The 12,210-nt window shown below is 39.4% G+C and overlaps 1 protein-coding gene across 1 annotated transcript in view; it reads left to right on the forward strand.

Annotated features, from left to right (window-relative positions):
* Positions 1 to 12,210, forward strand: part of LOC136864344 (lachesin) — a 512,637-nt gene that overhangs the window by 469,497 nt on the left and 30,930 nt on the right. Inside the window, exon 7 of the mRNA XM_068226175.1 lies at positions 11,131 to 11,301. Within this exon, the coding sequence (XP_068082276.1) occupies positions 11,131 to 11,301 (171 nt within the window). The remainder of the gene's footprint in view (positions 1 to 11,130; positions 11,302 to 12,210) is intronic.

The following is a 12,210-nucleotide window of genomic DNA, read 5'->3' on the forward strand; positions in this document are numbered from 1 at the left end:
GCTGCACGAAAATTTCTCCATAATAGTCAATGCACAGCCACATGATCGTTACGATTTTATCTACATAGATAGATAGATAAGGAATCTGCTCTACGTACAACACCTTTTGGTCTATGTCCGTTGGACTTAGCCTGCAAAACCGACCGTTCGTGATATCTCCCTTATTATTCCTCCCGTAAACAAATGCACATGAGAAAAAGTTTTAGAAATGGACTTCAATGAATATTGGTCGATTTCCTGTCAGGCTGGCCTTGTATATATTGTGGGAGAGTAAAATCATTGTTTCGGTTCCCAATAAACCCGAAGTCCATTTCGGGAATTTGACATAGTATGGACCTAAAAACCTACCTTTGGACAGGTGGATGCTAAATATGAAGTTTGGTTGAAATATCTTCAGTAGCAAGTTATAACACATAGGCTTTACACGCACCCGCTCTTGAGTTTAAGTCCGGTGGGACTTGTACCGAAAAACGGTCCGCTAATGATCCTTATTAATCCTCGTATCGAAATGATGCATATGAGGAAAAAGTTTAGAAATTGATCTCCATTAAAGCAGGTACTTTTCCATTAAGTTCGGTTGTGTATATTTTATGGGAGTGCAAAAGCACGGCTTTGGTTTCGTACAAACCCCCAGCCAGTTCAGGGACTTGAAACAATATTTGACCTAAAACCTACCCAAGGACAGGTGGATTCTAAATATGAAGTTTGGTGGAAATATATACAGTAGTTTTCAAGTTATAGAAGGACAGACAAACAGACACCAAGGCTAAAAATTATGCAGATGGTCGTTATTACACCTGAAACGCATCTGTACGGAAATTTCGCCAAACTAATCACTGTACAGACACACGGCAGTTACGATTTTATTTATATAGGTGGAGACAATTTTAATAATGGTGCAGACTTTCGTTTCAAAGTAATTCGTATCGCTAAGCGTATAATAGTCGCAACTTTGGTCCTATGACTTTTTGTCGTACCTAGATCCCTTATACTTAATTAGAGCTGTAGGTCAATTTTGTAATTTTTACACGCATATTTGCCGGCCACGTAGTGTAAGGGTAGCGTGCCTGCCTCTTACCCGGAGGCCCCAGGTTCGATTCCTGGCCAGGTGGGGGATTTTTACCTGCATCTGAAAGCTGGTTCGAGGTCCACTCAGCCTACGTGATCACAATTGAGGAGCTATCTGACGGTGAGATGGCGGCCCGGTCTAAAAAGCCAAGAATAACGGCCGAGGACTCCGTCGTACTGATCCCACGACACCTTGTTATCTGCAGGCCTGCGGGCTGAACAGCGGTCTCTTGGTAGGCAATGGCCCTTCAGGGCTGTTGCGCCATGTGGTTTGGTTTGGTTTTTACACGCATATTTTTTTAGTTTGACACACTTATAGAAAAGTTAGAAACATCAAATTCGGCGTGAACATTGGCACAAACAGTGGGGCCATATGCGAGCCGAATTTTACGATGTGGATGCCACATAAGTATGCAAAATATAAACCGTTGTTAGAAAGCTGTACCCAAATCAAACCCTATACAATGTTTCTAACTCAATCTAACAGATAAATAGAAGATACATGAGGAAATATCATGCGACCAACCATGTAGACCGCTAAAATTAGCGCCTGATGGCACAATCTCTTACATGAAATGACGTTCCGTTTAGGAACAGTCAATCTTGAAATTAAGGTCTACACTTATAAACGTGCCCATACTTATTTATGTAAATAAAATTTTAGGTGGTTCTCAGTTGTAACCGGAACTCCCCTCGTCGACTGTGACTGGCAGTATAAAAAGGAGTCTGCCATTGTAACGGAAACTTCCCAACAACACTGTAACTAACATTAGTAAATACGGCCTGCCATTGTAATGAAAAATCCTCTTCTCGATTTGACTGGCAGTAAGCAAGGGAGCATGCAATTTTGGTCAGAATTCTCCTACCCTATTGTGTCCGTTGGCACGCAAGGGTGCCCGCCATTATAAACAAAATTCCCCAACTAGATTGTGACTGGTAGTACCCAAAGTGACCTCCTCTTATAATCGAGAATCCCTTACACAAATGTGACTGGCAGTAGGAAAGTTGACCTGCCGTTATAATGAGTACTCCCCTGCTCGACTGTGGCTGAAGGTAGGAAAGTGTGCCACTCATTATAGTGATGACACCCCAATCCTGTTCTAACTGGCAGTACGCAAGGGGGCCCGCTATTTTAATGAAAGAGTCTTTTTGGCTAGATTTAAAAAAATACAGTGTATATAATACATACCGTATATCTTATGGAACTAAACATAATTTTAAATGAAAGTATGGTTATTTCGTTGTGATTCCCAAAATGTGTAATTCATAGTCTATTCTGCAGAACTTATGTACAGTCGCTCAAAATAAAAGAATGAGCGCACAGTTTCGTATAATTTGATCGCAGGTACACTTTTCCTAGAAACAATTTAATCTATAATAAAATGTTTATTGTGGGTATCTACAGATTTTGTATCTACTTGGGGTGTGAATTATATTTAGATAATAAGTAAGTGCGAGGTATATACAATACCATGTGCTTTTTTTTTTAGTTACTATGAATCCTAAAGGAAAGTATAAATGCATACTTTAAGCAAAACACGTTTGAAGGAAACAGCTCGAAAAAATCTCACCCCAGCATAGCCGTCTAAGGATAAGGGAACCGTTAGCCTTCTGGACACGTTCACAGTCCACCATGAAAGACATAAACGAAATAGGTCGTTCTGGGAGGGCGTACTTATTACCTCAATAAGAATTTGTAGATAAATCTATGTGAGCACTAAGACGAATTCTGATCGAGAAAATCCACTGTCATTTCTTCGCTCAAATCCAATAAATTAACAAACACATTCTACTTAGTTGAATATATATTGAGGGTGATGTTTTCTATTAGAGAATAAAATAGTTAAAGTCATGGTTCTGCTAACGACTAACACTCTGCAGAGTAATGTTGTTCGCAGCTTTTGACGAGGCATTAAATTAAGTACAGTATGAAACGGACCCGATTCTTGAACGTGCTAACTATTGGCTTGTAAAGTGTTTGCAGGCAGGAAAAGCATCGTAAAGTAGATCCTTCCCCCCATGGAGGAGAAAGGCGAAGAGGTGCTACAACCCTTGGAAACACCTCCCAGCACTTAACATTGATCACTAATCTCAATATCCTTACGGAGGCAGACTAGGCGTATAAACAGCAGTAAACAGTACCCTGGTTCACCGAGATGGTGCAGCCATTAAAGATGTTTATGGAGCAAACAAAATTCTGTTACAAGATCATATCCTTTACAGCACGAAATGTAATTTGTGGCTGCAGTGAACATGGAACGAGAGCCATGGATTGAATGATATTGAGAAATACATCAATCATAAGCCGGTAAGTATATCTGACGACTCATTACCCCTCGTCAGTATATATTTTAGGAATTGTTAGTCATATTTTAATGGAAAGTTTTGCAAAAGTACATTTTGAGTTTCTTAAAGAACGACACTACGCGTCACTATGCGAATTAGTATTCAACATTAGATCTCAGTAAATATGAGCACTATTTCAGTTATGAATATTTTATGAATTATTGTTTAAGAAAGGAACTAAATCATAAAGTACTCGTATCTCACCTTTCACCCCCCTTCTCCCGTTAAATGGTTATTCCCAATCAAGTTTATATTTGTGTTTTTATTCAATGGTTTATGATTAAAAAATAAATATGTATGTTGAATTTGTAAACTATGTAATTAGTTTCTTAAAATAAATTCGTTCTTAACTTATTCAGAATATTTTTTTCAGATTGTGCTTGTAAAGTGTACATTATACAGTTACATCCCTAAGCTAAATTTAGTTCGGAATTGTGATGTTTTGACTGAAATAAACAAGTAAATAAAAAATGTGATAGCCATTCAGGACGGTCGTATTTGCTTAGTGTCGTGATTCAATATCCATTCCTCGAGAGTGGCTACACATCAGATCGTCCTACTATAGGTTACCCTATGTATGGTTTTCCATGGTTTCACCAGGCAAATGTCGGCGTAGAGTATGAATTCCGGCCGAGACTACTATATCCTATCTCCGCCAAAGAGTATCTGTGTGGGAGCGATGGAACCCCTAATCAGATAATATTAACCGCAGTTTACATGCAGTGGGGCGGCCAGGTACTTTCCGCTCCTCCTCCAGTAAATAGTTCGTGATCCACCCAAGTGCTGACCAAAACCAGTGTTGCCTTAACGAGGGATACCTTACGAGTTCAAGACTTACAACATAGCTGAGCCGTTAACATGACCTGTATAACGATAAACAAATACTTGTTTGAGTTTCTTAACGGCCATGTTTCTATGGGGATTGAAATCGATGTAAATACGCTTTCCATACTCAATACGTTACTTCGTATTCAGGTCGATTTGAATACGATAGACTTGACACTCGAAGATTACGAGATCGCGCGAGGCCGTACGAGAATAATCCGACATGATGTAGCTCTTGACAGCAATGGCCAACCCTAACCAAAGTAGAGTAAATAAAGTAGGCCTCGTGCATTACTACCACAGGAACTTAAAGTCAGTGATACAAACTTATTTTCTGTACAACCTATAGCCCCTACAATCCCCGAAAGCAATGGGCGTTTCAAAATTGTGGTATTGTGCCTCATAGTACATCAGGTTTTCATATATGTAATCCATTCATTTGAGAGATGGGAGAATGAGCGATTGGAGCGACGGAGGGAAACGGTATTCTTCCTGCAGCAGTTGCAGGCACAGAATATATAGCTTGGTTTTTCTTCGGTCTAAGGTAACCAAAGGAAAGCATATGAAGAAAAGGTGGTACTGGGTAAAAGAAAGGAGTAAGGCCTGGTGGGAGCGTATTAGTACAACGTTATTCCGTAGAAGATGATTGGGTAGACAACTTCAGGATGAGTTCTTCGTCATTTAAGTTCATATGTCTGCGTCTTAAACCACGCCTCAAATCAGACACGTTTTTCGTGAACAAACCAATGTCTGTTGAGGAAAAAATTGGGATAGCTTTGCACAAACTAGTTTCATGTGCTGAAAATAAAATTTTTGCAAGTCACTTTCCGTCGAAGAGTTTGTGCATTTCCTTTCTCGTATTTCCAATAATGTTATAGTCTCCTCCGGCGTCCACAGATTTCTGCTAATACTATACATGGTAAAATGCATAAGAAGCAGTAGCTAAAATCAACTGAACAGGAACGAAATCACAGGAAGCACATGATAATCAACCTACAATGGAGCTTGCGTAGCATTTTCAAATCGATTTCAATACGTTCCGCGTTTCCATGATACTATAGTATATCCGTATTGAGTACGATTCGATCCCACTTTATAGTAGGATCGATTTTGGGACTCAATACGAAGTGAGTCCCCGTTTCCATGAGATTTTCGATACGGAAAGCGTATTCAAATCGATTTGAATTCCCTATGGAAACGTGGTATTGTAATTATTATTATTATTATTATTATTATTATTATTATTATTATTATTATTATTATTATCGGGTTGTTTTGTTAGTTATTATTTCCTTCCAATTAAAAACTTATAACCCGATTATCAAAATAATAATAATAATAATAATAATAATAATAATAATAATAATAATAATAATAATAATAATAATCCTTTAACAGCCAGTCCCTATGATGACTTGTGTAAATGTGTGTCTCATAGGGTTAAGTTTTATATTAATTCCAGTAGGCTTGTAAGTCTGCTATTGGCAAACACCCTTTGGATCGGATGGGAAAGCAATGGAAAACTACTTCTTGTCGATTAAGGCCGACTTTTCTGCAGGATGCCTTTCCTGACCCAATTGAAAGCGAACGCAAGCACTCAGGCCCGAGCCAGAGAAATTAACCAGACGCGACTAAAATGTCCAGCCTACCAGGGAATCGAGCCAGTGGTCCTCCGAACCGAAGACCATTATGTTGACCCCATGGAGCCTGACTTGACAAACTACGTAATGCCAGTCTGTCTGTCTGTTAGGTCATCAGCCCAGAGGCTGATTTGATCCTAAAAATAGTACCAACCAGAGGTTATGTATTTATAGGAATCCGCACAAACTGATGACGGCTCCTATGAGGCGTACTAGGCAAAACGAGGAGTGAGATAGTTTGCCATTGTTTTCCCTCACTGGACCAAAAAGTACTGCTACAGTATGGCTGACTCTATGATTAACATATTTCGTAACACTCAGGCGCACTAGTCGCGTTCCGAATGTCAGCACTCAACACCACACGTATCTCAGCAGCTTCCATAATGTCACCACTGCTTTGCATGGGACTGAGACTTCGGTGGAAGCTACAAATGTAAACATACTGCATCCATCTAGAAACGACAACAGGCGAATTACTTTACGTATATCTTCAAGTATTTTAATCACCCTTTTCGTATAGATTTCACGTAATATTACGACCTTACTGCTAATTTACATGAATAGCTAATTATATTCAGCCTATATCAGGAAGTGAGTGTTTAACAATGTTACCCCAGATCTAGACCATCCTCTTTCTAAAGCGGTAATGAAATGTCGTATGGCTCTTAGTGCCGGGATATCCCAGGACGGGTTCGGCTCGCCAGGTGCAGATCTTTCTATTTGACGCCCGTAGGAGGATGAAATGATGATGAAGACAACTTATGCACCCAGCCCCCGTGCCATTGGAATTAACCAATTAAGGTTAAAATCCCCGACCCGGCCGGGAATCGAACCTGGGACCCTCTGAACCGAAGGCCAGTACGCTGACCGTTCAGCCAACGAGTCGGACTCTAAAGCGGTATACGTCAAGTAATAGTAACAGACTGGTTTTACCGCGCATTGTCTCATAGTTCGTTTACTCACTCAAGGAACTGAGGGAATACCTTTCTATACAAGATAACATAGACTTGGTCGTAATGTAATCAAATCAGGAGAGTTTTGAGCCATGAAAATGCTCAGTCTGCTATGTTTTAAAATATTACAACCAACTGCTTCGTCTCAGGTGGCTGTACAGTTCAAAACGGAACCGCATCCCATTTGTATGGTAATTCTCATTTCAGTACATTGCGCCGGAGAGGTAATTTTGTTTCCTGTTATATTTTTAAGAAAATTGCGTCGAAAATAAGAGAGATGGAGAAAAACAGTATAGTAAAATGGAGAAATGTAGAAGGAAGAACTTTCTTGGGAGAGTATATTTGAATGTTATTGGTTTTCCATTCTCTGGCCAATGTACATTGTATATAAAGCATTTGTAAGTAGTCCACTGGCGTATAAATCTGAATGGATACATGTGATTCGAGGAAGAGTATGGAGGTTTTCCCGTTCGAAGCTTGTAATCAGAAAAAATGCTCACTTTCCTTCCTCTGCTCTTGCTTACACTTCTTTGCTATTGATCTTCCGACTAGCTGTTTACTCCATCTCGTCTGTGCTTCTATATAGCTTCATCTCGCGGAGAAATTGTACACCATGAAGAAAATTACAGGATCACACTCCTGTTGCACAATATGAACATTTCTAAGAAATACGTGTCATATCAGAAGTTATTAAAGCAAACAGAACGTAATTACGCTTTAACAGTTTTAATAATAATAATAATAATAATAATAATAATAATAATAATAATAATAATAATAATAATAATAATAATAATAATAATAATAATAATAATAATTTCGTGTGGTTATTTCTAGCTTGGTGCAGCCTTTGTAAGCCAGACCCTCCGAGAAGGGTGGGTGTTATCTGCCGTATATGGGAACTGCGTGTTATTGTAGTGGAGGATAGTGTTATTTGGGGTGTGAGAGTTACTAGAATATTGGGAAAACAAACACTCAATCCCCGAAACAATGGAATTAACAATTTAAGGTTAAAATCTCCGACCCGATCGGGAATCAAACCCGGAGCCCTCTGAATCAAAGAACACTACGTTGACCATTCAATCAAGAAACCGTACATAGTAATAATAATAATAATAATAATAATAATAATAATAATAACAACAACATATTTTTTTATATAAGTTACAGTACTTTCAATTTCTATAAATTTAAAGTGGCATCAGAATGGTAAAACTTAACCCTGGCAAGGGATTTTTGAAGAGTACGTGCACAAGATTTCAAGCCGTCTTAAGTGCTAACTGAATGTGTCGGGATTCGACCCAGCTACCTAGGGCATAGGTAACAAATTTCCAATTAAACACGCTTAGCAATCAGTCGTGGAACAATTGAATACGTTTCGTAAATTATAGTGACATTGTATGTCTCTCTGTTGGTTAGGTCATCAGTCTGAAGGCTGGTTGGGTCTTCAAATAGCACCACCAAAGGTCTTGCGAAAATCGATGGAGGGGCCAAAATGAGGCGACCTACACACAATGAGGAGCGAAGCAGTTTGCGATAGCTTTCCTCACTGAGCTAGAAAGAGCCATTATAGTATGTCTGGTCGTGTGATTAACACCTTTCATAACACTCAGACCCACTAGTCGCACTCTGAAAGTCGTTACTCAGCACCACCCACACTTCAGCAATTCCCATTCTGTCACAGCCATAAATGAAACTGAGACTTCAGTGGGAGGTAATTTTTCACTGGTCTATGTGAAGAGAGGGTTACTGAAATACTGCATCCATCCAGAAACAGCAACAGGTGGTTATTGTATTATTATTTGTCTGTGTTTAAAAAAATTCATTAATTTCTTTTCCTTGTATGAAATTTTCATGGAACCGACGTCATGATACTAGCTTCGATTCTTGGCTCTACAATGATTAATTTCCAATTTGAGGTTGCAATGGTGCTAATAATTTTTCTGTGTATTCAAGCTTCACTCCGTGGTTTTCCATTCAGATGTCTCTAAAAGTCATTCCAGGTACCATTGGTCTCATTCTCATGAAGCTCTTTCCCGTCTGCTTCACGCCTCTCCGTAGTACTTATTTTAAAAAAACCTTGTATGACTCATAGAAATGTATCTACAGAATTATCTTTCCCACGAGTCAGTTATTAAGACCAATTGCCTAGTGTAGTTGGTTAGACGACCACCTTTGAAATTCGAGCCGGACTGAGTAGCTCAGAAGGCAGAGCGCTGGCCCCTCAGAGCCCGACTTCGCAGGTTCTGTCCTGACTCAGTCCGGTGATATTTAAAGGTGCTCAATTACATCAGCCTCGTATCCGTAAATTTACAGGCACGTAAAGGAACTCCTGCGGGGCAAAATTCTGGCACCTTGGCGTCTCCGAAGGCCGTAAAAGTACCCGTATTAATGGACCTAAAATGAATATTGTTATTATTATTAGCAAAGAAGACACGGTGCCCCTTGGACAGAGGAACGCGAACAGGCCTCCTCAGAAAGAATGAATGAATTATGGGCTCAAGAGAAAGCAAAGTTCACTGCAAAATGTAACAAGACTTAATGTGGTACTCGATGGCCCCAGCGAAATAATAATAATAATAATAATAATAATAATAATAATAATAATAATAATAATAATAATAATTTATATTGTCAGTTACTTTAAAATACATTACCTTCTAAACTCTATAACGAGGCTCCGAAAATAAATTAACAATAAGAGAACATATCCAAATCATCGTGATGATAACGTTTTGAAGCTCAATCGGAATGTTGAAAGTGGTAAGCAAACCTTCTAGACTGGTAACGCTTTAGAAGATCTACAACTCAGTAGATGAAGCCGTTAGATACATAACCTCAAAACGATCATCAGATTTTACACCCTAGGTTCAAACAGTATGTGTCACTCTTTGTTTTCTTCAATAAAGAACACGGCTCGATGGACCGCGAGATGCTGCTAAACATTCTCGATGAATTCGAGGTTGACCTGAAATTGCTGGCATTATTTAAAGCCGTTCTGACAGATACAAAATCCAAAATAAAGTGCCAAGGATGTCTCTCTCTGATGCTTTTCAACCGTATTCTTGAGAAGATCGTCCGGACCTGGCGAACGAGAGGAAATCGACTATAGCCCACTGAGAAAGGGAACCAAATCCAAGGAAATCATGGTAGACTGTCCAGCTTTTGCCGATGACGTCGCCATTTGTGGAACCACGTAGAAGCCGGTAGATTCTGTTACAGGAAATCGCCGAACCAATTGGCCTGCAGGTATCGTTTAAAAAAAACAGAAGTAATGGCTAACGTCAAAGACGAACCACCAGAACTTCGGACGAAATGCGGGGACATCAGGCGAGTAGGAAAATTGACATACCTGGGTGAGGTCATCACGGAAAATGGACTGACAAGGAAACACTAAAAAAAAAATGTATTTCTCAGAATACTAAGGCACATCCCTATGGAGTGGTTCTGAAGCCAGTAGTTATGTACAGTATACATCCGAAACTCTAGCCCTAAATGCCAATAAAGGACTCCTCGAAGAACTGGGGAAACAGGAGCGCAGAATAATTACGGGAATCATGGGATCCAACTACAATAATGGCATCAATAAATAAATGACCTAATAAGGCAGTCGATAACAAAATAGAGAAAATTACAGACACGATCCTCAAAAGACAGGCATGATTTTATGGTCACCTCAAACAAATGGACGAAAACAGGTTGACCAAACAGATCTTTCACCTATTTGATTAAAAACTAATACCACGATTCGTTGGTTTAGAAACACCGAAGAAGTCCTTGGAGTGCTACAGATCAAACTGGAAGACACCTTTGACACAGGTCTTTTACAAAAAAAGATAGGGACGAACAACCAAAAAGAAGACACGGTGTCCCTTGGACAGACGAACGCGAACAGACCTACTCAGAAAGAATGAGGGAATTATGGGCTCAAGAGAAAGAAAAGTTCACTGCAAAATGTAACAAGACTTAATATGGTCCTCGATGGCCCAGGCGAATAAGTAATAATAATAATAATAATAATAATAATAATAATAATAATAATAATAATAATAATAATAATAATAATAATAATAATAATAATAATAATTGACATTGCCAGTTACTTTAAAAGACATTACCTTCTAAACGCTATAACGAGGCTCCGAAAATTAATTAACAATAAGAGAACATATCCAAATCATCGTGACGATAACGTTTTGAAAATTACGCAGAAGTCATATTTTTCAAATATCTGCCTATATTTAACTTTTTTTTCAGTCTCCACCTTTCATTTCTGATAAATGTTATTTCTGTTTCAGGAGAGATGATCATTGCTAATGACAAGTACAACATGACGGAGATCAGTAGCTCCTACTACAGTGTTCAAATGAGGCTTGTAATACGCAAGCTGCGCAAGTCAGACTTCGGAGGCTACAAGTGTATTTCTAAAAACTCCATCGGAGACGCCGAAGGCAACATAAGACTATACGGTATGTAGCTGAGATATATATATTTTTACAGTTTGCTTTGCGTCGCATGATACAGATAGATTTTACGGCAACGGACAATGGCAAGGTGTAGGAAGGAAGCGACCGTGGGCTTAATTAAGGTACAGACACCAAATTGACTGGCGTGAAAATAGGAAATCACGAAAACCATATTCAGGGCTGACGTCAGTGGGGTTGGAAGCTAATAGCTACGTGATCCTAACCGTGCAGCTACTTACTCGGTAGCTTAGAGGAGATTCTTCCCAAATATTACCCTTCGTAGAGTTTCTTTCTTTCTTTCTTTCTTTCTTTCTTTCTTTCTTTTCTTTCTTTCTTTCTTTTTCTATCTACCTCCTCTCCTTACTTAACATATCCTTTACATTTTCTCTTTCAGTTTCTTGATACTCGCTGCTCTTCCAAGGTGAAAGTTGGGGAAGGGGAAAGCACTGAAGATTCCCCATTTGCCTCGGGTTGATACACGACTCAGTCACAAATATATTGGATGGAAGTAGTGAGAATTTGGCAGTTCGGCCGCATCCTATAAGATCAGGATCCAGGATAACTCGGCTAAGCTAAGCTAAACTCACACCTTGGTTAAGTTAAGCTAAGCTAACCTCACACCTTGGTTAAGTTAAGCAAAGCTAATCCAACACTAGGGCCCAACCTCACATTGGGGCTTAACCTCACACTCAGGCTAAGAGTAGGGGCTTTACCTCACACTTTGTAGGGGCTTAACCTCATGCTGACCACGCGTTAACCTAACACAACCTAACCTAACCTAACCCAACCTAACCCAACCTAACTTAACGTTAGCTAAGAGTTCGGAGTTAACTTTGCTGGCTCTGTTTTACGCCCGGCTGCCCTTCTCGACAGGGCTTAACCTCACTAAGGCTGAGACGGGGGCTAAGGCGG

The sequence above is a fragment of the Anabrus simplex genome, chromosome 1 (assembly GCF_040414725.1).
Source record: "Anabrus simplex isolate iqAnaSimp1 chromosome 1, ASM4041472v1, whole genome shotgun sequence".
NCBI classification, from domain to species: Eukaryota; Metazoa; Arthropoda; class Insecta; order Orthoptera; family Tettigoniidae; genus Anabrus; species Anabrus simplex.